Source organism: Eurosta solidaginis, chromosome 2, assembly GCF_040869045.1.
Source record: "Eurosta solidaginis isolate ZX-2024a chromosome 2, ASM4086904v1, whole genome shotgun sequence".
Lineage (NCBI taxonomy): Eukaryota > Metazoa > Arthropoda > Insecta > Diptera > Tephritidae > Eurosta > Eurosta solidaginis.
In genome coordinates this window covers 32,548,625-32,575,183 of record NC_090320.1, presented here as the reverse complement: position 1 = coordinate 32,575,183, position 26,559 = coordinate 32,548,625, and the positions used below count along the sequence as shown (strand labels likewise).

Here is a 26,559-nt window from a genome sequence, read left to right as displayed (position 1 = left end):
ATTCAGTTCTTAATTTTTAATGATTGCTTAAATTTATTTGATTTCATTGTCCTTTTTTTTTTCAGGTTTGGAAGAAAAACATTTTATTTCTAATTTAACGATAGAGATTAACTTTAAATAATCTTGAATTTAAAAATTTAATTTAATTAATTTTTCTTATTCTATTTTTATGTACTATTTTTTTCTTTTTCGTTTCGTCATCAATTAACGTGACGTTTACGCCGTCAATACCTATTACGGTATACGGACCAATATAGATACTACTATGCTTGTCGCGGGGTTCTTTTTCAAGCAATACCTTGTCAAATACCTTGACAGATATTGGTTGTGAATTTTTGTTATATCCGGTTTGATTTTTTAATTTGTGTTCTGTAACTGTTTTATTCGCTAATTCGTGAGTTTTTTGAAAACGAAATTTAACTTCTTTCGAATAGTTTTCTATGTTATAAATCGGGTCTATTTTATCGGTTTGCAGTTCTTTTGGTAAATTAGCTGCTTTGCCAAAGACTAATTCATATGGTGAGAATTTATTATCGAATACTGTGTTTGTTGTTGTGTTGTGAAGAAAAGTGAAATATTTCAAGTAAACATCCCAGTCGGAAAAATTGGGATTTAGAAAAGATCTTAAATATTCATTGAAAACTCTGTGATTTCGCTCTACTGTGCCAAGAGTTTCATGATGGTACGCTGTGGAAAATTTATGTTCTATTTTTAATAGTTTTGTTAACTCTGAAAAAATTTCATTTTTGTATTCGGTACCTAAATCGGTTTTAATTGTTTTCATAATGCCATATATTAGTCTGAAATTTTCAAAAATAGCTGATGCGACCGTTTTTGCACTTTTGTCAGGTATCGCAATCGTTACTAAGTATTTGCTGAGATCGCATATAATGGTGACAGCGAACTTGTTACCATTATCGGATTGAGGTAGAGGTCCTATAGTGTCAATGACAACAATGTCGAATGGCTTACATGGTGTTTCGGTTAGGACTAAATTTTCTTTTGTTTTTGGCTTAACCTTATTCAAAAGACATTTTTCGCAGTTTTTAACAAATTTCGCTATATCGCGCGTCATGCCTTTCCAATAATATTTGGTTCTGAGTTTTGCATAAACTTTTTTGCTACCGAAATGTCCTCCTAAAATTGGGTCGGTATGGTAAATTGTTATTAATTGTTGTTTTTTGTCTTCGTCTGTCACAGTTTCTACGGGTTCGGTTAGGACGATTTCTAAGTGTTTTAAAATTTTATTCCCAGTGGTTTTCAGATCTGATATCGAAAAATATTTAAAAAGATTATCATTTTTTTGCAATTCAATTATATTAATATTGCGCTTGCCAGCTTCTTTTTGTAGCTTCAAAAGTAATTCATCTAAATGTATTATTTTGTTAGCACACGCAACCTTAATTAACTCAATCTTTTTGTGTTTTAGATGCGCATTTAATTCAAAATTCGTAATTTTACCACTTTTATCATAATTTATTTGGGATTTTACTCTGGGTATTTTCTTTGAAAATTTGTTTGAAAAATTATCATAAACTTGTAATTTTATGTTTTCTTTTACTTTTTCTTCTTTGAGTATTTCTTGTTGCATTAATTGTTTTTGTTTTGTCTGTGATCTTGTCTGTACTGCTAAAATTGATGTTCCTGAATTTTTAATTTCTTCTATTGTGATGCGAGAGAGTGCATCTGCTCCTACGTTCGTTTTACCTTTTATGTATTCAATAGTGAAGTTGTACTCTGCCAGTTCAAGTCTGATACGTGAAAGTTTTGAAGAGGGATCTTTCATATTGAACAAGTAAACTAATGGACGATGATCGGACTTGACTGTAAAGTGTGTGCCATATATGTATGGTCTGAACTGTTTTATTGCAAAAAATATAGCTAAAAGCTCTAACTCAATTATTGATTTCTTTTGTTCTGAATTATTAAATGATTTGGACGCGAAACAAATTGGTAAGTCAATGCCATCTTTATTTTGACTTAAAATGGCACCACAACCAATTTTTGAAGCGTCGACAGTAATTATAAATTCCTTTTTGAAGTCTGGGTATTGGAGAATTTGAGGAGAAATTAAAGATTTTCGGAGTTTTTCAAATGCTATATCACATGATTGATCCCATTTAAATTCTACTCTTTTCCTGCTAAGTTTATTTAAAGGTGCTGCTATGGAAGCAAAATTTGGTATAAACCTTCTGTAATAATTGGCGAATGCCACGACTCGTCTTACTGCATCTTTATCGGAAGGTTTCGGATATTTCTTTATTGCAATTATTTTGGAATCGTCTGGAAGTAGACCTTTTGACGAACATTTGTGTCCTAGGAAAGTGACTTCTGAACGCATGAAGTTGCATTTTTCGGGATTGAGACGCAAATTAAATTTTTTGCATGTTTGAAAGACTTGTTCTAAATTTTTAAGATGGTGAGCTTCGCTACACCCAATGACTATAAGATCATCGACATATAAAAAGGCTTGGTTTGGAGAAATTCCTGAAAAGGCAATTGACATCATTCTTGAGAATGAGTTCGGAGCTACGTTTAAACCGAATGGTAAAACTTTCCATCGAAAAGCACCACGATCAGTGCTGAATGAAGTGATGTCTCTAGAATCTTTATTTAATGGGATTTGGTGAAAACCTGAATACAGATCCAATGTAGAAAAATATTTTGCTCTGCCTAGATTATCAAGAATATCGTCTATTCGTGCAAGTGGGAATTTGTCTGCTATCAATTTTTTGTTTACGGCTCTAAAGTCAACACACATCCTGTAGGATTTCTGTCCATTTGGGTTTTTCTTTGGCACAAGTATCAATGGACTATTATAGTTGGAATAGCTGTGTTCTATAAGATCGTTTTGCAATAAATTATCAACTTGTTTATTAATTTCCTCTCTCTGACAATATGGTAAACGGTAGTTTTTTATGTAAACAGGATTTGTATCTGTCAATCGTAATTTCTGTTCATAAAAGTTGTTAAGTGTCATACGATCGGTCTTTAGTGCAAAAATATCATCATATTTTAGACATAAATCGAGAAGTTTTGGTTTGGCATAGTTTGGCATTTGTTTTTCTAAAATTGATTTTAATTCCTCTGACCTTTTCGAATCTTTTGAAAGATCATTGATTTTATACACGTTGTAGTTGGTGATTTCATCCGTAACTATGTTACAATTTCTTACGTATTTTACCTCGTCAGTGACGTTTAATACCTTTATTATCGGATTGTTGGTGTCAACAATACACTTTGCGGTGAACACACCACTACAAATTTCCTGTGCGTCTATAAAAACTGGATGTTTAGATTTTTTCAGCTTAAATAAGCGATAAACTTCGCATCTAGGAGGAATTATCAATGTATTATCGGTTGTATTATGTAAAATTGAAATTTTATGAATATTTTTGCCAATGCCAATTGTTATGCTCTCGTTTGCATAGTCTATGATGCAATTGTATTTTTTCAAAAAGTCTTTGCCTAAAATACCATCTGACGGTATGTTGAATTTGTCATCTACTACATTTAAAGTATGTGGAATTGAAAAATTTGAATAAAAAAGTTCTGTTTTAATGGTACCCAATGTTGAAACTGTATCTGTCGTAACACCCGTTATATTTATAATATTGTTGTTATTTATAGAAACATTTTGTTTTAAACTTGAAAGTTTTATAATTGATATATCAGCCTGTGTATCTATATATAAGGTTGTAAGACCTACACATATCATAAGAGACCATAACATATCATAGCATAATAAAGATAATATAACATACCAATGGCTCACCTTTAAACAAATACAAGCAAAGCTGGAGGATTGGACACAAGTTAACACTCTATAAGATGACCATAGAGAGTGTCGCTTTAGACCGTTAGCTGCATTCCGCAAACATTGATAAATACTTTATTAAATAGCAAAATACTATGAGAAAATCTATCTATATGAGAGTTGGAATAGAAAGGATTGGAAAGGCGTCCTTTACAACCTCGAAAAGTTAGCAGCACATTCCGCTAAACTGTTGTTACTAAGCTGATCGACATCCGATGCATTCCGACAGCGTTCGATATTAAAAAAATTTAAATTAAAGAAATGTAACTTGAGTCCTGGAGTAGGGCAGGATTTGTAACACATGCTTTCTAATCACTCTAGGAGAGAAAGACTCAGCTATTCGTCTTCTGACCTGCCAGTTATTGTGATAATCGGATTCCCTACTTTCCAACAGCGTACATATTAGCTACAATTAAGTAGTTTGATTGAAATGTATTACTTTAATTATTACGCCTAAGAAGCTGTAATAATAAATAAATAAATAAAATAACATAACATAACATAACGTTACATTACATGACGTAACATAAGACAAGATAACATTATAACAAAACAAAGCATAGCAAGGCACTACATAGCATAACAAATCGTAATAAACACACATATAATAAAACAACACAACATCCCATAACGTCAAATAACACAACACAACCTAAAGCAACTTAACGTGACATAACTTAAGATAAGCATAACGTTACGTTATATAATACAACATGAAATAAAACATCAAAACGAAACTTACATACACAATGGCATTATCCGGCCAGATACATATCGAACACGCCCTATATAAAAAGGATGGAGGCATTCTAGTGAGAGAATAAACTTTTTGGCGCCCACAGGAATCAAATTTAACTACTAACGCCAATGCACTTTTCCAAGAAGTGGAACGAGTCTTTGGGAACAAGATTACAGAATAATAAAGAATTCACGTCCACCAAACCTGATGATGGCCAAGAGCGATATGCGAGCGGTTGTTGATCTGAATGATTAATCGGTCTGCTTCGAACCAAACCTATCTAAAAGGAAGAGAAAGTTATTCAGTAAAGCCCGCACAAGAGCAGTGCTCTGAAACAGCTTCGCACAGGTGCAAAAAATGCTTTGAAGAAAAAAAGAGGTTCCCTTTAAATGGAATGCAGCACGGCTACTTCTCATGCGAAGAAGCGTAAGGAAACAACATGGTGAACGTTCTCAGCAACGTCACACGATAGCCTAGGAAGATAGAGAAAGACTGTCTCACCCAAATTATTGTTTCTAGAGAGGACACTATACAACAGGTGCTATAGCATCTGTAATTTACGCATAGAAGAAACCAAGATAGCGTGGCTCCTAGCAAGTCTTACAGCGCTACTGGTGATGCTGAATATCAAAGTTCTTCTAACGCTTCCAGGTGGAACGATATTTCATATTTTCTTTATTCATTCTATGATTCACAATAATCTTACAGACTAGATTATCAAAAATGTCTTATATATAAGTAGGTGTTAAAAAATTTACATAATATAGAGAACTAGCAGACCCGGCAGACGTTGTTCTGCCCTAAATTATTTATTTATTATTATTTATTTATTTATTTATGAAATACAATGCTCGAAGCACTACAACGCTCTTTCAAGGTATCACAATATTTCCCACATATCTCGAAGGACTATCCGAGAGGCCGATATCTAAAGTACGAACCAATTTAGGTTCAATTAAAGCCAAGATAACAGCTAGGATAGCGCAGAGTTCAGTGGCATACCACTGCTCCTATTAGAGATCAATGAAGTCTGAGCTTATTTCCATTTCTTTTTATCAAACTAAAATTTGCTTAATGCGCTACTGGGTATCAAAGTACGGATACATACGAGTAGAGAATAAGCTTCTGGTAATTTCCCTCAAATGACAGCTTGTAATTGTTTTAGTGCTGTGTAGGTGCACCGGCATTTGGTTACTTGAACAATTCAATTTGGGTGACAAAAAGAAAGTAGAAAATGCTTTTGATAAATGACGGCAAGAGTAAATGCGCCAGTCTATATGCTTTAAAATAATTACAAATATCTAATTGGTTTGGTAAATTTACTTGGCTGGATTCAAAGAAAGCCACTTATTAAATTGCCATTTGTTGTAAATGGCGACACAGAGATTGTTCTGTGACGCCTTTTTGTATGAGGAAAATAGATGGTCTAAATTAATACAGATATTACTATTCGTAAATTGCGCCTAAAAGTATGCATTATTAAGTACGCTGTAGTCATAACCTGGATTCCGAGACATAGTGGAATTGAAGGAAATGAATGGCTGATAAGCCGGCACCTAGGGGCTCACCGGAAGGAGACGAGAGAAAAACCAGCGTCGAAGTAGGCATACCTCTTGGGGGAAAAGGGGGAAATTCGGAATTTTTCGGAAAAGCTCAACAAAAGTGAAGGAGCTCCACGGGCTGTCCGATTTTAAAGGGTACATGGCCAGACTACAATGAAAGGATGACAAGGGGTCTACTGAGAAAATCTAGGACCGACACCCATAAACTTATAGCGGTCTGCAGCGGTCACTGGGCTTAAGGAACGCATTCGGAAAAGATGAGTATTCCGCATAATGACCGGTGCAGAAGTGTTAAATACGTAACTGCAAAAGAGGCTGTTGAGCATTTTCTGTTTAAATGTCAGACTCTCGCTAGAACACGTTTAAGATCCTTCGGAAGTCCCCTTTTGGAAAAGATCGGTACATTTTCGGATATAGGTATTCCAAATATTTCTGATTTTATAAACAACTCAGGCTGGTTGTAGTACTTATCCAATGTAGCACTCAGTAGATTCAAGTGAGTTTTATGGCATCAAAACGGGTTTTGCTTAGCTTTTTGGGCGAGTTGGTTCGCACCTACTTATCTACCTCTCTATTGGGTAGTTCTCTGCAAAAAAATGCATGCACACAAAAGTACTCTTCAATTCTTCTTTTCTTATTCATTCTTCTTCACTCCTTCTTCACAAACATATCCATTGCACATTTAGAGTTGCAAAAAATAGGAAGTTTAAGTTCAAGTATTTTACTGCACGAACAAGTGTTGCTATTGTATTGGATAATAAGTGGACGGAGAGAGAAAATTGATGCAGATGAAATAAAAAGAGAATTACAACTGAGCAAGTTTTGGCAATGGTACGAGTTATATACAAAACCCAGAAAAAAGGAGGATGTCAATGTACTCGCATGTGCTTGTGTGTAGCAGGCGGAGAGCAATTGACGCATACAATTCAAAACTTGTAACACAAAAAAAATCATCATACCCCCTTCTCTTTTGTTCGTGTTAGCAGCGCAGTTTATTAGTTTCCGACCCGCCTTGACATTAAGTGTTGCTATATTTGTCTGCTACGTTAAGTCTGCTATATATATTGATCTGGTAACCTTGCCGTGCGCGGACGTGTTTTTGATCGCTCTTCGAATTGTTATACTTTTTACTTTGTAAACAAGTTTTATCTTTTATAAATATTCATTAATATAATAGAAAACAGTTTATAAGTTTAATTTCGTATTAAATCTTTACACAGTGCAATATACATAGTGGCATTTTGTGCAATTTAAACATTCAGTCTGTGTGTTCATATATCATAGATTTTCACAAAAATTTGTGATAACTGCATACCTTTTTGTTGGTAGCTGCTATTAGCAAGTCATTGTGTGCCCTTTTTGCTTTCTGTTGTGCTCGCTGCTAGCTATACGCTGTCTTGCGATTTGCATCCAGTGCTCAAAAATAACTCTCGCCCATATTTTTTGAACAGCTGTTCAATTTATCCTATACTTATAGTTTCTTTTGCCTATTTTTTATACTCAGTTGAGCAGAGCTCACAGAGTATATTAAGTTTGATTGGATAACGGTTGGTTGTACAGGTATAAAGGAATCGAGATAGATATAGACTTCCATATATCAAAATAATCAGGATCGAAAAAAAATTTGATTGAGCCATGTCCGTCCGTCCGTCCGTTAACACGATAACTTGAGTAAATTTTGAGGTAAATTGATGAAATTTGGTATGTAGGTTCCTGAGCACTCATCTCAGATCTCTATTTAAAATGAACGAAATCGGACCATAACCATGCCCACTTTTTCGATATCGAAAATTTCGAAAAACCGAAAAAGTGCGATAATTCATTACCAAAGAAAGCTAAAATGATGAAACTTGGTAGATGGGTTGAACTTATGACGCAGAATAGAAAACTAGTAAAATTTTTGACAATGGGCGTGGCACCGCCCACTTTTAAAAGAAGGTAACTTAAAACTTTTGCAAGCTGTAATTTGGCAGTCGTTGAAGATATCATGATGAAGTTTGGCAGGAACGTTACTCCTATTACTATATGTACGCTTAATAAAAATTAGCAAAATCGGAGAAGGACCACGCCCACTTTTAATAAAATTTTTTTTTAAAGTAAAATTTTAACAAAAAATTTAATATCTTTACAGTATGTAAGTAAATTATGTCAACATTCAACTCCAGTATTGATATGGTGCAACAAAATACAAAAATAAAAGAAAATTTCAAAATGGGCGTGGCTCCGCCCTTTTTCATTTAATTTGTCTAGGAAACTTTTAATGCCATAAGTCGAACAAAAATTTACCAATCCTTTTGAAATTTGGTAGAGGCATAGATATTATGACGTTAACTGTTTTCTGTGAAAATGGGCGAAATCGGTTGAAGCCACGCCCAGTTTTTATACACAGTCGTCCGTCTGTCCTTCCGTATGGCCGTTAACATGATAACTTGAGCAAAAATCGACATGTCTTTACTGAACTTAGTTCACGTACTTATCTGAACTCATTTTATATTGGTATAAAAAATTAACGAAATCCGACTATGACCACGGCCACTTTTTCGATATCGAAAATTACGAAAAATGAAACAAATGCCATAATTCTATACCAAATACGAAAAGAGGGATGAAACGTGGTAATTGGATTGGTTTAATGACGCGAAATATAACTTTAGAAAAAACTATGTAAAATGGTTGTGACACCATATTAAGTAGAAAAAAATGAAAAAGTTCTGCAGGGCGAAATCAAAAGCCCTTGGAATCTTGGAAGGAATACTGTTCGTGGTATTACATATATAAATAAATTAGCGGTACCCGACAGATGATGTTCTGGATCACCCTGGTCCACATTTTGGTCGATATCTCGAAAACGCCTTCACATATACAACTAAGGGCCACTCCCTTTTAAAACCCTCATTAATACCTTTAATGTGATACCCATATCGTACAAACGCATTCTAGAGTCACCCCTGCTCCACGTTTATGGCGATATCTCGAAAAGGCGTCCACATATAGAACTAAGGCCCACTCCTTTTTAAAATACTCATTATCACATTTCATTTGATACCCATATCGTAGAAAAAAATTCTAGTCACCCCTGGCTCACCTTTATGGCGATATCTCGAAAAGGCATCCACCTATAGAACTAAGGCCCACTCCCTTTTAAAATACTCATTGACACCTTTCATTTGATGCCCATATTGTACAAACGCATTCTAGAGTCATCCCTGGTCCACGTTTATGGCGATATCCCGAAAAGACGTCCACCCATAGAACTAAGGCCCACTCCCTTTTAAAACACTGATTAACACCTTTCGTTTGATACCTATATTGTACAAACGCATTCTAGAGTCAACCCTGGTCCACTTTTATAACGATATTCCAAAAAGGCGTCCACCTATATAGCTAAGGCCCACTCCCTTTTAAAATTATCATTAACACATTTCATTTGATACCCATATCGTACAAACAAATTATAGGTTCAGGCCTGGTCCACCTTTATGGCGATATCCCTAAATGGCGTCCACCTATAAAACAATGGCCCACTCCCTCATAAAATACTCTTTAATGACTTTCATTTGATACACATGTCATACAAACACATTCCAGGGTCTCCCTAGGTTCTTTTTACAACATGGTGATTTTCCCTTACTTTGTCTCCACAGCTCTAATTTAAGAGATACAAGCTAATTTAATTTGCCGGCATTTTATTCCTTCCATAAAAAACAGGAACTATCTCGCTTAAGGATGGAGGAACATTTATCAACATGTATCATTAAGAAGGAACAAGACAGTACTGTGTTGATTGGAATCTGGTGCATGTAAAAAACATGCTTTTTCATGAGTCACTGTCCGGAATCGTATGCATTCCGAAATAATGCTGAGGGGAATCTGTTGCATTCCGCCAGTATAAGATTTCGGCATAAGATCTTATTTCTGCTCATATTTCTTATAATTATTATATTCTGAAATTAAAGAGTAATATTCATTAATATTTCTTTGTTTGTAATATAACATTGTTGAAATCTCGATATATCTTAAATTTTATCTTTTGAGTTGTATATTTATATATCTTTTATATTATGCAGTCGACCATAGTTTGTCGTCGACTTTAAATAATAAATAAATAAATAAATATCGAAACATTTGAACTTTAGCCTTTGCGTTCGTTTTTTTCATTATCCTCACACAATTGAGCTCAGGATCACGCACACATAGAGTCATACATCTTTTGGGCATGGTGTAGGAAGCAGAATGTGAAATGTAGCGAAAAAGTTGCGTGCAGGCACTTCTCTGCAACATAATTTGCAATATTTGAGATATTCATTGCACGTTGCCCAAGTGGAATTGTGTATGCCAGCCCCATTTTCTTCCTACTCTCCATTCAGCGAAGATGTACGCCTGCATTCTGAAAGGGATTTTTGCATGTCTGCAGTCATTAACTTGTTTCAAATGGAAATAAATGTTGAACGGATTATTTGGTATTGTATCTTTGCTGGACCACTTGCTATAATACCAGTACAGATGTATGAATGGATGCATTTACTAATGATCTCCAAGTAGGCTTGCGTAATATAACTTTGGTTGAATAGTTTAGTTTAGGTTAGGTTAGGTTATAGAGGATACTTCTCCTCAAACGCACGGCTTCGACAGAAGTTATTTCGGGATTCTCATGCATTCACAATGTACTCCCATCAGACAGTGTCCCTTTAATGTCTCGGTTAATGGATCTAGGGAGATGATCGAGATTGTTAAAGAAGCTAGTTTGGTTCTCATCTATGCGAGAGCAAGTTTGCCAGGACACCTCACAAGTGGGTCTGGTGCCTCTCTTATGTTGGCTTTCTCTGTAAATGGAGACATGAGGAAGTGTTTGCACTTGGCCAGAGGAAGGGCAAAGCGTCTTAACTGAATTAACTGGGTTTGTGCAGCGGCTTTCCAAGCTAGTTCATCAGCAACACAGTTCCCAAATACACCACTTGGAACCTGGACGCACATCACTACCGTGGTGCACCCGAAGGCTAGTTTTTTTAGTGACTGCCTGCGTTTTATTGCAACCTTTCAGCAGCTGCTCCTGCCTTGATTAGTTTCGATCTCAGCTTGACTGTCTAAGTCTGCCCAGGTACCAGTTATGAACTAACTTGTGGCTAATATTTGCATTTCGATACGTCACCATGCTAATAGAAAATAAATACACAACACCAAAAAAGCAAGCAGCCCCACATGCATGTAAACAGCGCAACTAAGAGCAAAGATAATATTTCGCATATGTACATACATATAGTCAGCAGCTAAGAGCGAAGAAGAGAAACGGTCCCACATCATGCAATCATCAGCTAAAAGCGAAGATGACATTACTCACACATATAAATGTATGTAGCTAAATAACCATTTATGAGATACAACTGTTCGAGAAGGCTCTTCGTGAAAAGTCTAGGCCTTAGGAGAAATAGGCAAACGATGTAACCGAGAGTATAAAAGGAGTGCAAACTGTGGAATAATGAATCAGTTTGATTTTAGCACGCCATAAGTGAAGTACTACTGCCAAAGTAGTGTTGTCAATAAAGATCATTTTATTATAATGAATATTTGAGTTATTTATTCGAAAGCTCAGCAATTTGAGCTATAACAGAAGGTGTAAAGTAATCAAGGATTCTTAAAATTCGTTATTATATATGTAATAATCGATATACTTGTCTTGGGTAAAACTACCATTCGCTGCCTTACCCGACAAGTATGAGCCACTGGAGCACCGCTGCCTCGATGCGTCAGCTGTAAGCGTTCCCTCTTGGGTAATATATAGGGACCATTGCTACCAGTACTCCCTTGTGAGCGCTACCGTTGTCAATCTTAGAACCTGCACTTCCACCGCTTAATGTGATAATACCATTACCGTCGCTCAATCTCCTCCTCTCCTCCCTCTCTCACGCTCTCTGTGAAGCAAGTTGTCGGAACTAAAGGATAGGGTTCGCGTCGGTTTTCTCCACGTTTTCTTAGTTACTACCTGAACTATAATCACAGATGTGGTTGCTATTATTCATAAGCGTCACTTTAAGCTATAACTTGGGTTATACTAGTCTTCCATCTCTATTAATTCACATACAGGCAAACAAATCTCTGCGGCTGAGAAGTCGTAATCACATATCACGTTGTTTCTCTAAGTGCGCGTTTTCAGCCAACTCTCGCTCGTCACAAGACTGGTAAATTAAATAAGAGCTGCAGGTGTACTATCTTAATGTATATCTATTTCGTTTCAAGTTGTTTGTCCCCGATGGAGTCCTAATCTACTTAACCGATTTCAATAAAATTTGCACACCGTGTACACCGAGTTCGAGTTGCCTGAAATTTGATATATAGGTAACCCTTTGCTTAGATTAGTATTTACGAAACTTTTTTGGCGGGAAGATGACCCGGGACCGATGTTTTCGAAACAATTTTGTTCTTGGTTCGATTAACCTGAAATTGGGCATATACATAGCCAGCGCTTTGCCTAGATATGTATTTATGACACTTTTTTCGGAAAACGAAGCAGGGACCGAGTGGGACTGTGACTTGGAGTGGTACTGAGACTGGAACTAGGACTTGGGCTGGGAATGGAACTTGGACGACTGGAACTTTGACTTTCTTTAGGACTGGGATTGGGAAAGAGGGATGGAGAAAAAGAACTAGTGGGAGGAGAAGAACTAGAGGGAGGAGAAAGGAGGGAAGGAGAAAGTTATTGAGTTAGACGGGTTTAGAGAGATATGGATATATGGAGCGGAAAAGAATTGAGGTCTGCTAGTCTTATAAAAGTTGCTACATACTTTCTATTTTTTCTCTCATTTCGTCATTCATCATTGCTTTGAAATTTAATTTCATTTTTTTTTCTCTGGAAGTACTAAGTAGTCTAAGATGACACAACACATCCTTTTGTTAAAAATATGACTTAACGAATTTGCAAACGAATTGATCAGTACTTATGTTTGTCCTAATATTACATTGTATGAGAATGGATATCCCATGATTCCTTTTATTAGGATTCACACTTGGACAAATTGTTTTTGAGCTGAAATAATTTTCTTTTGCATCGCCAAAGCTCAATTTTGGCTCTCGCTACAAAAAAAATTATACCATCTTGAAGCATGATTTTAGTTTTATTTTTTGCTTTTATGAATGTTCCTAAGTATTAGTACAGCATTAGTACATGAGCATAAAATAAATTAACGCAAATAGATTGAGATAATAAAAACAGGCAGTCATGAGATGCGCTCGATAGCTATCAGACGAAGTGAGGGGTGGTTGTGTGATTGGTAAGCCAACGGAAACGCGTTTTTCTAAATTGATAGAAAGTGAATTATATTGGTCAGGTGATAAAAGGAAAAAAAACTAAATATTTACGAAAGGGTAGTTTAACCGCAAATTTATTGATTTCAATAAAATATTCTGTGCTAAATCAGCTCAACGTGAATTAACGGCTTTTGACACGTAACCAGTTTGAAGCAAAAAATAGAAATAAATCGATAATGGGTCAAAATGATTGAGAATTGCTGAAGCGTGTTCTGATTAAATAAAATATGTGAAAAGTGATAAAAGTATCTGTTAGGCTTAATCTTGATTTTTGGATGTATAAGGAAGGGTTTATGTATTTACAGAGCGTTTGATAGAGAAATTGTTGAACTGAGTGGCTGAAAATGTCCGCCCAGCATTTGCTAAGCTGCCTCGAGGCCTTTCTGTCGCGAATCAGAGAGCTAAGGCCAGCGGAATCCCAACATCTCAACTGACCAATACATCAAATTCGCTGTCTGCCCGGCCGCGAAATCAGCCTAACAGTAGCCCGGGATATCCACCGCCACAGCCCTCGACCTCACGTTGACAGAGCTTTGCGCATTGATAACCGCCTTTTTATCTTAATAGATGTTGAATTCCCTAACAGTGACAGGGGTATCATTCCATCTACCGCATCCTATTAAGCGGCAACCTCCGCCTGCAAGGCACTGCAGTGATTAAGCAGCGTGAAGAGGTTTACCAGGCTCCTGTTAAATATTTATCCCCCACTCCTTTCATCGCTTGGAGGAACATGAGTAGTGGTTGTGACAACAAGAGAGGAAGCTGGCGTACAGTAGTCTGTCTTTCTTGTCAATGTACCATCTTTGGAGAGAGTCCCCTACGTCTAGCAATTGCGCCCAATTGCGGTAGACATCAACCGAAGCCTTCCTAGCCATTCCGCTTACATTAAGCTTCCATGATAGCTTCCCGTCAAGATGATCCCAAAGTCTTAACTCTATCAGAAACAGCGATTCCGCGTAAACAAAACGATTTCCCTTTCGGTATTGCTGATAGCATGATTCGAACCAACTGATTACATTACCACGACCCAAAGCAGAGGAGAAACAACACCACTGTAGCTTCCCCCTGACCTTTTCCTTAGCCGTCACCTTCCTTCCATCCGCCACAGTTCTGCCTCTCAACAATCTGCTGATCAATTCTACAAGAGTCGATTCGACTCCCAGTTTCGAGAGGGCCCTTTCAATTCCGGCTGCTAAGACATTTTTGAAGGCTCCATCTATGTTAAAAAAGTACACCTGCTCACTGAGAATAATATTCGTAACCGAGTATTGGGTGAAAGCTTATGCACAACAATTTGGGATCTCTGAAAAATAACTGGCGCGATCAGGAATGGCATCACCTAAAAAAGTAGAAACGATGCTTGCGGATATAGGAAAGCGTGCTATTTTATAGCCTTATCATAACAGATATAGGAAAGATGGACTACTCGCTCAAGGGAATAATGCCAGAAGCCTCTAAAACCATAACAATCCGATAACAAATATAATTTTTCATTATCGGTTGTTGTCGATAAGAAATCGGCGAAACTTTTCTCAAAAATACCGAAGTAAGAAGGAGATGGAATGGATGGAATATTCGGGAAAAAATTATCCGGAAGATGTATAGTCCGTCCAGCGGAAGGTTGGTGTATAAGTAATAGTAAAAGTTTGAGTTTGTCCCTTTATGTAGCAAAGAGGTGACCGCAAGTGTTGGGATAAAGATAAAGGAAGAATGGCGTGGTAATGGCTTAAATCGAATAGGTTGCTAAGCACCACTTCATAAATGACGAGGTGAGAGCATAATTGTTTAAAACAAAAAAAAAAAAAAAAACATTTAAAACAATGTACCAAATTCGTATCCTTAAGAATATTTCACTATTAGTATTCGCAAAAACTTCATGACTCTTTTCTGATTGCCATCTGTAGCCGTGCGATTCCAACTTCGTATTCAGCTCATGCCAATCATAAATTAATATCAAAATATAAGTGTATAATAGCTCGACAGCAACAGCAACAAAACCAGCATACATTAATTACATCAAATGGATTTGGCTCATTGTACCAACACCAAATACCGAATGATTAATTTTCGCTTTTCAATTTTCAAACAAAATTCAACAATAATGGTCGGATGGATTGTGGTGTAAGTCAAAATTGAGAATGAATGGCAAATAAATAAAAACATAGAGACAAAAACCAGCACCAGGGGAGACCGAATATGGCAACAACGAAAACGAAATCTCCAGGATTTTAACCGCTCAAGTTTAGCAGGAAAAACGAGAAATAAAAAGACTTGTGTTAATATTCAAATATTTAATATACGTGAGTATTATAACATACAAGTCAGTCTTAATCCTATATTAATATGTACATATATATATTTAATTTCAGGTTACCTTTAAACTCTCAGGAACAGGACGGCGGCTGGATGCGTGTTAACTCGTTCGGTAAGAAATCCAAGTGATCGAATTAACATTAAAAAATTGTTAACGCCGGTTGCTGTCGAACGGGTTATTTATTCGTGCGATGTTTTAACATGGATAACTAGCACCGTTCGACCACCTCTGTTAACAATTTAAGTATAGAAAAATACGTATAGGAAAGTACGTGGGCTACCTCACAAGTTTGAGGTTTTGGGCAGTTCGCCTAAACACGCAAATTTTATTTATTTTGTAATTTCCTCAAACAAGCGGAAGTGGCGTTACAAAAACAAAGATAGCAAACAATTTATGCAGTGTAAGTTTGGGATGGCTAGCTTAACAAAAAAAAAACAAAGAGTGGGTACCAAGTACTCGCGAAGTAGAAGTTTTTAGGTTAACTAAAGCTCGCCCACGGTTTTTTAATCAAGCTCTAACAGAAGTAACTTGGCCAGAAACAAATAACTTCGGGCTGTAACAACCGATAGAGACAAGTTATTTTTTTATTATCGGCTTATTATTGACAGCGACTTCCATTTCTCGAATTATTGGTTTCTTCTAGGCTTGTTATAGCCGTATTACAGATATGTAATCGATTTAATAATTTAATCTTATCGGTATCTGTTTCATAATAAACGGTAACGAACCGATAGTTTTCTAATATCAAATAGATAATAATGAATATATTTTCGATAATTAATCGATTAGGTTTCGAAAATTAATCGATTAGCTTTCGATAACATATCGATAACGCGTCGATTAAAAATCAACAACTCATTAAAAACCTTTGTTTTGGATAGCAATTTATATTACTACTAGAAGACCCGGCAGACGGTGTCCTGCCCTAAATTTGGCCTACATTTTAATAATCTTTTTCTGTCTGACTCTGCCCTTCCCCCTCTTGACTTTTTCCTAATCCTTTTATTCACACCTCCCTCCGTCTTTCTCGTTTCATCTGTCTCCATCTTCGTCTCATTCTATCTCTTTCTCAATCTCCTCTCTTTTCTCTTCTCTCAATTTCTTCTCATTCTTCTGCATCCCTTATTGCCTGTCCCAGAGGTGGTATGTATTTTATTCCAGTCCCAGTCCCAGTCCCACTCCGAGTCTCAGTCCCAGTCCTAGTCCTAATCCCAGTCCCAGTCCGTCTCTGAATAATATATTACTCTGTACTAAGCACTCATCAACAGCTTTCATTTGATATCCATATTGTATAAACACTGTCTAGGCATTCACTGGCCCACGTTTTGGCCTATATCTCAAGACCCTAGTCACCCAGGGGTATGAAAATTACCCTCTACACAACTAAAGACTCTCCTGAATTAAAAAATCGGGGGCCCCTCAGAAACCCCCACCCTCTCGGCGGGCCTGGTGATGTGCTATACTTGATATCATTCGCTATAATATTTTTTATTGATAAGCAGGTTGTTTAATTAAACACCAAGCAATTACACGGAGGTATATCTGCACCACCTGAAAATATGAGTGCCACTGCGTATACGTAACATTTTATTATTTCGTATAAACAAATAAAAAAGTTTGCAATAAAATAATATTGCGACTATAAACTGAGATATAACCTATCTATCTCTCAAGTTAGATCAAACTACACACGGGGTGCAAAACAAATTTAAAATCGGTTCAGTAGTTTAGGAGTCCATCGCGCCCAAAAATGTTGTGACACGTGCTTTTTATATATTAAGATAACACTTTGAAAATAAGTCGACAACTCGTACATAGCTCGTATATATCACATGTATAGCAAACCGATAACTCATCTGTAACAAAAACTTCGGTTACAAATTGATAACAAGCCGTCCGGTTCCAACTAAGATTTTAGCTTCGCTCGTGCCTTCTAGTCTCCACTTTCCTCTCTCCTCCTCTTCTTTTTTCCTTTCCTTTTCCTTGCGATTTCTTTTCCATTTCATTCCTTTCCTTTCCTTTTTCGCACATTGTGGTAGAGTGTAGTGACACACACTTACGCTTACATTCTATATTCCCTCATAGAGCCAAATATAGATTAACTGGTAGCACTTAAGGCAACAAAAGGCTTTAAATATACTTCACAAACTACAATCCCTTGCGGGTATCTGAACCGTGGCAACTTGCGCAAGTTCCAAATTTCAAAGCCACCTGCCGGCTAGAGGTAAGGAAGTATTTCCAAAGTATGTATGCATCTTAGCATCAAAACCGTTTTTTTTTTACGCCAGAACAAATAGGTTTATACTATTGAAACTGAATTCTGGTCATCTTTCAGGAGGATACGTTCGCCTGAATTTAAAGCAGCGATATATAGACTTATAATGTGATTATCCAAGTGAGGCTGGGTTAAAGCAGTCCACATCATGTATACACAATATTCTTTGTTGAGACCAGCGGTCTGCATTCTATAGTACAATTGGCTCTGATTACGCAACGAAACTCTTTTGTTGGTATTGGTCCACATAAGGGTATATTAGCGCTGGCTATAGAAAAATAGCGTTAGTTCCAGCCCTGTAGGGAATAGCATCAGCCCGAACTAGCGAAGAACTATCACATTAAGAGATGGGACGTGTTCCAATTCTGTCTTTTCACAGTTCTTTCAATTGACTCTTTTAACATTGTGATGTTCTGCGAAATATCAATGATCCAGCTTTGCAAACTATTTAAAGCGCTCTAGACCTGTTCGGTCGGTGGAGATTTTGAAATAGTTGCAGCCTGCCTTTCATTCATTTATTCGAAAAAAAGTATACATAACTCAGACTTAACCGCTATTGGTACAAGTGTGGTTGCCAACTGTCTTCCATTTTTTCTAACAGTATTTCGGTGACTGATCCAACATAAGCAGACAAAATGCAAAGCCATACATAGCTAGGTAAAAATTATGTTCCGGCATACTAAGTCATCATAATATATCCAAAAGATCCAAATCGAAACCCGGAACCTGTTTTGAAAGTATGCAAAGCTTCTAAAGCGATACCACTACAAAAAGAAGGTATCAGTTCTCGGTTTACTCCAAAAAGTCGATTACCATGCTCGACTTTTAGCAGAGCCTCGGTTCGGATGAGGGACTTTGAAGGAATCAAGTCACAAAAGATCTAAAGGTTACAGTGCAATCCTAACATTTCATTCTACTCCGCCATTTTTATCGCCAGGACCAGTTCTGAAATCTCATCCATTGCAGGAGCTTAATACCAGAAGGAAGAACACATCAGCACCAAAAAAAATTCCCATGTTAAATTCACTTGCTGCCAGGCACTCTTCAACTTTTGTGAAGGAGCCTTGTAAGGCACATTTCTTTCGTCCTTTGCAAAGTGCTTTCCCAGCATGATATTTTCTACAGGAGCGTCCATAAAGCTCTCGATTAATATTCACAGATAATATCGAAGTTTTTTTTACCATGGTCAGCTCAATAGTCATGGCTCACAGCACTCACCGCCTTTTTGGCATTTTTCTATAGCTACGCTCGAGTACCAGCTAAGCGCGAGTCAGAATCAGTGTTTTCGTTTCCTAATCATTGCAACATTTACTATTTTCCTTCTACTAATGACCCGAAGAAGAAGTATAACATGCAAAGGAATGTAGTAGAAGAAAAAAAATTTGTTTATTTAATTTCAGTTGCAATTGCCGAAATAATTTATCAATTTGAAAAATTACGCAAATACTCAAAAGCTAATAAAAGAAGCTAACACGTTAAAGTCAGCAAGCGTTAAGGAAAATTAAGCACCACAAGAGAAAAGATGGAAGAAGTAGCAAAAGACGCATAAAAGGAATACAAATTATCATTGAGCTTTTATTTTATTTGCATAGAAGGATAGAAGAAATCAAAACAGGTGTAAAATAAAAGAAAGCTTTTAGAGAAAGTGGTAAGTTGTTGTAGCCCCAGCCAATGGGTGTCGTCACTTACAAATTGTCATTAATATCCAGAAGTCCGTGGAAACTTGCTAATTCAACAGGGTTGAGCCAAAGAGATAATGGTGTTAGAACCTTTAGTTCCACAACGCAAATGGTTGGTGTCATGTGGCGACATATTACTGTATCCAGGTCGAAATTGAGCTAGAGTAATGCGCGTCTCCCTGGGGAGCTTGTTTTCCTCAACTACGAGTTGAGGGTATTCGTCTTTGAGAACAAGGTTCACCGAGAAATTGTTGGCATAGTGGTCCCAGAACTTTTTGTGGATGTCTCTGAGGGCCTTTTATATTTTTATTCTTCGTATGACTGACGTCTTTAATGCTGCATCTCATCGTAGTGGATATGGAGATGACTTCTTAAGTTCCCGTTTGTTCAGCATTTCAGTTCTCTTCTTTATGAGGAGATTCTCGAATCGCTGTGTAGATTATGTTCTTAGGACATAAGATGTCGTGGCAGTTCTGAGTGCGGTGTTCTGACGGGCATGCAGTTTCCTCGAGTGTGTTTATGGTCGCCAAGCATATAGACCACTCACTGGAAGAAGCTACAGGCGTGTCAAAATACTGCCCTCAGAACCGCCACGGGTTGTCTTCTTATGTCCCCAGAACACCATCTACATAATGAGGCGAGAATACTCCCCATTAGGGAGAGAAATGAGATGCTAACCAAACAGCTCCTGTTGAATACTCAGAAACCTGGGCATCCCAACAGACATATGATTGATGAGCCAACACCGCCCAGGGGCTTAAGGAGTCATCTCCCTAAGCATTATGAGGAAACACGGCACCTGAGAACTCAGCCGTATGAAGCCAAAAAACACAAGCAGGTCCTCAGCGAACTCCACAAACAGGCGTCGGACCTTTATGCCAGGAATTGCCCGGTGAATCCAGTACTCAAAGAACAGTACCCAAAACTTGCGGAAGAGCAGCGCATACTCCCCAGGGAAACGCGAGTCACTCTAGCTAAACTTCGTTCCCGATACTATAACAGGTTAAACTCTTACCTATCCAGAATCAACAAAATGTATGCCCCGCTTGCATTGTGTCCCCACATGACACCAACCATCTCTTCAATTTTAATGTGGAACCAACGCCTCTAACACCCCTCTCATTATGGTCCACCCCTGTTGAAACTGCAAGTTTCCTTGGACTCCCGTTAGAGGACATTGATGACAATTTGTGATTGATCGCACCTATTGGATGGGGCGAAGCACTGATACAACAACAACAACAGTAGAGACACACAATAACTGTGTCCGGCATGATATCAATATCTAGCTCGGCGACTTTGGCACGAGGGTGTACAAGGCCATACATTCGGAAAATTCAGCTTCCATGATGTCACATCTCCCAGCGGGTTGAGGCAGAATGGATACAATTGTGTGTTAAGGGTTAAGGGTTTGAAATGCACTCCTGGAGGTAAGTCGGCCGTAATCGGCCGAAAGGTAGCAAGCTGTGACGCCACCATCCCTTTATGGTCGATTTAAACTGGTGCCGCGGGGCTCAGAAGCCCTGTTTAGGGGTTTCAATCCGTGTAAGCGGCTCTTTTAGGTAGTATCGCGGTGGCTGTGGTTACTTCATATGCGAGTAGAGTTATCTTTTGATTTGGGTCCATAAGTTGACAATATTCAAGTTGTCCCTTGGGATTGTCCCAACCGGGGAAAGCAGTACCGATGTTTCTAAGCTTTTCTAAAATGTCACAACACATGTTGTTCCCATTCCTTCAATGAGTTGAACCGATGAAAAGCTTTGGGAAAATTGTGAAGTAGGCGCCTGTTGTTAGTTGAAAGCAATCGATAATTATTAGAGTAGGGTTAGAGTGTGACTGTGGATGAATACAAGTTTCGCCAAAGCTTTATCGCGCAACAAGTTTTAGGGGCGCCCAAAATTATGCAACAGTATATAGCTGTTCTAACTTCCTTATCTTAGAGGTTATCAATTATGGGTTTGTAGCACAAGCTATTAATGGAATACTGGCTATAGAAACAAGCAAATACTATTAATAAAACATTTCACAATAAGTTCTTCCTTTTAATTTCCAAGCTAATTAGCAATCAGTCACCCGTGGCTCAATATTAAAGCATAAGTTGAATTTTTCTTTTTCTATCGAACGCCAAAAGTTCCTTGAGTTATATAATTTAATGAAAATCTTTTTCACTTACAAATAAATTTCTCAATCACTCTTCGAAACTGCTAACTATAAATTGATCCACAAACAAAATTGGAGCATAATTTTAGGCGAGTTACCCGTTCTTTTTATATATAGAAGATTTGTTGCTATTACTGTACTACGTGCGTACCTTAGAATTGCAAATACATAAATTATATTCAGCTTTCATAGCAAATTGATGTTATAACTAATGGCTGTGATTTATTCTGAACGAGCAACTCTTTTTTATATTCGCCTCGCTCTCCTACTTCGCTGTACCTACGTTTGTCAGGCGACAACACAAAGTGCACAAACCGCGATTTCCACTTCCGGCAAGCGGAACAAAGTACAATTTAAAGTATGTAAATAGTAGCAGAAAAAGTGAGCAATATGGCCGCAAGACCATAGGCCAGCAATTGAGCGAGAAGCACAAGCTACAGTAGCGTGGAAAAAATGGCAATTCAACTGCAAGCTTGAATTAATCGAGAACAATTGAAAGATGGAAAAGGGAGAAAAAAGAGGCAAAATGAAATGCAGAAGATACAAGAAGGAAGAGGAGGAGTGCAAGGCCCAAAAGGATAAGAAACAACGAAAAAGTGAATTTTTCGTAGGAAAATGTTAATGGTCGCTGGCATAAAAAACTGAATGGAAATTATGTTGCAAACATTTGATGCTGAAAATGCTCATACAAGTTCGTTTGCTTACAGATAGATAATATAAACAAGCAAAGGCGGGACTGCCTTCGGCTGTGCCGAAGACTTCATACCGTTCATGAATGGGGCTGAACAATAATCTTATCCCGTTCGTAATCTCTAAATAATCGGATGTATAAGATAAGAAATATATAGTGAACAGATGTACATACCTAAACGATTTTTAAGATAAATATAAAATAAAAAATGGCAAAAAACCCCCTTATCTGAACGATCGGTTGTATGGGATATATATAATATATATAGCTCCGATCGAAATGATTTTTTCATGAAATCTTCTATGATATACTAGAATAAATATCACCGAGTTTAACGTTTTTATATTGGAAATTAAGGGAGAAATTGCCAAAAATGTTTCTATCTGAACGATCGGTTGTATGGGATATATACTATATATATCTCCGATCAAAGAGATTTTTTTCAGAAAATCTTCTACGATATATTAGAATATATACACCGAGTTTCACGTTTATACTTTCTAAATTGCGGCAGGAATGACCAAAATCGTCTTATCTGAACGATCGGTTGTATGGGAGATATATGTTATAGTGGTCCGATCCTATCGGATCCGACAAATGTCTAATATAATACAAAAATACATCCTTGTGCCAAATTTCATTGAGATATCTCAAAATTTGAGGGACTAGTTTGCGTTCAAACAGACAGACGGACAGACGGACGAATGGGCGGACATGGCTATATCAACTCAGTTCGTCGCCCTGATCAATTCGGTATACTTAATGATGAGTCTATCTTCTATATTTCTCAACGTTACAAACATCGGACCAAAGTTAATATACTATTTCATGTTAATGAAAGGTATAAAAGTACTTAATTATGGACAGACAGAAATTTGTATACAATAGGAACTAAAGTAAGACAAATGAGTCTTTTTTAATTTCTACAAAACGGGTGCTCCTGTGGATTTTGTGGCAAAAGTTGAACCGGGGATGGATATCTTAAGAAGTGTTTTCACGGTTTCAAACACCAAGAGAATAACATGTGACATAATTGTGTGGCTGAAGCAGAAGAGGGTATTTACCATGTATTTTTCGAATTCAAGGTCTAATTGCTATAGATCAATACTGTTTAGCTTATTTGGGGAAGATTACACTGCCGAGATACTCGTGAGGCAGATACTCGAAAGTAACAAAAAATGGCTAGTGGCAAGACAAGGCCTCTTCAACCAGCTCAAATAAGGACATGGGAGCGTAACACATTTGTAACAAAAGGAATTAAAAAACTACCTAAACATAAAACTTCCAATAAAAGAAGTAGCTGCTCCCTCTTTATAAACGTATGCATGGATTGCAGGCATATGGCCTCTTCAACCAGCCGATATGCGCTTCCTAATAGTGAATTTCCCGGGAGCACACAAAATCCTATTAATGATCAAGCGTAAGTACATATACCGAGCATTTGGCGGTAGTACCTTGGGGAAAATTATTTAAACGCTTCAATACTAGACGTCGGTATCATGGATAGGACCATCTTCCGGAGAACTTTACTTTCGAGTATTCCAAGAGCCATGCCATCACATCTCAACACCGTCCATATTATCAAGACATAAAATGGGACAGGTATGATGAGGAGCTTAAGCGGGGTTTTGTTCATCGAGAGAGTACTTTTATTTCCCATATATTCTGTCCAAAGTAGCACTTGTTCGCAAGACTTATTTCCTTTTTTCGCTCTAAGGTTTGATTCCCAAGTAGACGTAGCCTTTCAGAGTCTTGACTTTATTTCCGTCAACTGCTACGTGGCTGCCAAAGCACGTCATAGCAAAGAGTGAATTAAATTGTCCCCAACTTTGCAATTGTATTTTAACGATTTGCCAGTCAATGCAAAGTTTTATTGCATATTTTTTGGCTGATATGTTGAATGAATTTTTTTCTCAGTTGTCCCACAGAAAAATATTAGCTGCGCTCAGTTTTTTAAACAATTTAATAAAGATACGCACTTACCAGTAATATGACCCAGAAATGCATTTTGGCATCAATTTCTTTTATCTGCATGCTTTAATGGTCATTATTTCTGCTGCAAATAAGAAAGAAGAAAATAATTATGAAAATAAATGTTGAATTATTGACATGTTATTTAGTTTATTGATATGAAAATATTTTTATACATAAATAATTGCTTTTCAGATCTTATATGAAAATATATTTTCATCAAACTTAGACGTGAAAATGACACTAAACGAATGATTTTTTATTGAAAAGCCTTTATTTTATTAAAAAAAATCAAGTTAAAACAAATTGTACGCCTAAAAGTATGCTATTTTTTATATAGAATATAATAGAGATAGAAAAGAAAGTCAATACTTTTTTATTAACACGAAATGCAGAGTACTATGCGGGTTCCTTGTTCTAATAGGCTCTACTGCTCTTCAGCTTAGAACACCTAAAATTATGTAAGATTACACTGATTAATTTACACACAGCCATTTAAGCCTTTTTTCCAATGCCAAAAAGTATGCGCAGATTACAGACGCCAACTAAAACAGTATGGGTAGTCGAATCACTTTTCATCCATTTTTATCAACTCTTCAGCAGAGCTGCTGAAGTGCACTTTTGATAGGAATATTGTCTACACCAAACCAATTAGAGAAAGTCCTCTTGTAATTGATGGAGTCTTGTTTTTATGTAATTTTGGTATTAGTCTCTCGATTTATGTCAGGTCAGGTTAGGTATGGTTGACCGGTTTATGAGAACCTCACACAGACTGAATGAGTCCGTAGTTTTAACAGAAGGTTTAAGGTCCAAACTGAAAAACCCAATCAAAAACCAGGATCTATTTTATAAAATTACTCTGCCCTCTTTCTAGGACCTAAGCCACTTGCTGTTTCTAGATCTGACAACTGTATCACTCTTAATAGCTGGAGTCTTAGCCTGGGAAGCGCAGAGCACGTGCACAAAACGTGCGCTCATTTTAACTAGTTCGTCCGCTTTTTCATTCCCATCTATTCCCATATGCCCTGAGACCCAATATATATGTATGCTTCTCCCTGTTCTCAATCTTTCTAGGGATTGCTTATTCTCTAACAAACTTTTAGATGCTGTGCTATGCGAGATTATTGCCTCGATTGCTTCTTTGCTGTCAATATGTCAGTCTCAACTGTAATCCCCTAAGTTGCATACATTCCATCTCATTCCCAACACACGTGGTGCGCTACCACCTGTAAAGACCACTTCCATGATTGATACAGGCAAGGGAAATATAATAGGTTGGTTATTTATTTTTCATCGATAGTTAATTGTCGGAAGTTTACTGGAAACAATAGAGATTCGAATTTCGAAATAATTAGCCGACAACCAACGCCTAACAATCGATACCCGGGACTCACCATCCGCCGTAATTGCAGCTAGCCTTCAATTTCGATACCCGGCGACGGCTATGAATCGGCTGATATTGGTTTCCTGGTTGGGTGTTGTTTTAGGCTTCGGTAATATGCACTAAACCCCACTAAAGTGAAAGGTACAAGGTTTGTCATTTCTTTAAGTACTGTTGGACGGTCACAACCTCCTACTTCATCACCTGCTATCTACAACCTGGCCTTGAAATGAAAATATCTCAATAAAAAACCTAAGGAAACCCCCAGAAGAGGATTGCCGCAAATGCCAACTGAAAGCCAGTTTTTGTCAAAAATCAATATGATTACATATGTGAGAGCGAGCTCAGTTTGAGGAGTAAGCTAGTAACTTTAGGAAATTGAATATTAATTAATTAATATTAACCAGTTTATTTAATTGTTTCTCCATGACATCCATCCACCAGATTCGTTGACGTTCCCAAATAATTAGAAGTTTCTCATAATTTGATAAATTGATTCTTTTCAAATTCAGTCAAGAGTAGAGTGCTCAGAAAGCTTGCAGCGTGCGCCGCTGATGAATGGAGAAGTCATGCGATTATTCGTTTTTCTTGTTGTTGCAACTTTAAGTGCTTTTCATACTTTTCTAGCTTTCCTTGCTTTCTTCGAAATAATGAGCCAAACGTAAAGC

At 37.1% G+C, this 26,559-nt stretch overlaps 1 protein-coding gene across 18 annotated transcripts in view; it reads right to left on the bottom strand.

Moving 5' to 3' along the window:
• LOC137239486 (protein madd-4-like) overlaps positions 1 to 26,559 on the bottom strand; it is a 207,645-nt gene that overhangs the window by 154,599 nt on the left and 26,487 nt on the right. For 17 of the 18 annotated variants that reach the window (XM_067764819.1, XM_067764834.1, XM_067764832.1 and 14 more), the window contains one exon: positions 24,523 to 24,595. In XM_067764819.1, coding sequence (XP_067620920.1) covers positions 24,523 to 24,573 — 51 coding nt within the window. In that variant the 5' untranslated portion in view covers positions 24,574 to 24,595. The remainder of the gene's footprint in view (positions 1 to 24,522; positions 24,596 to 26,559) is intronic. The other variant, XM_067764831.1, reaches the window with a different exon arrangement.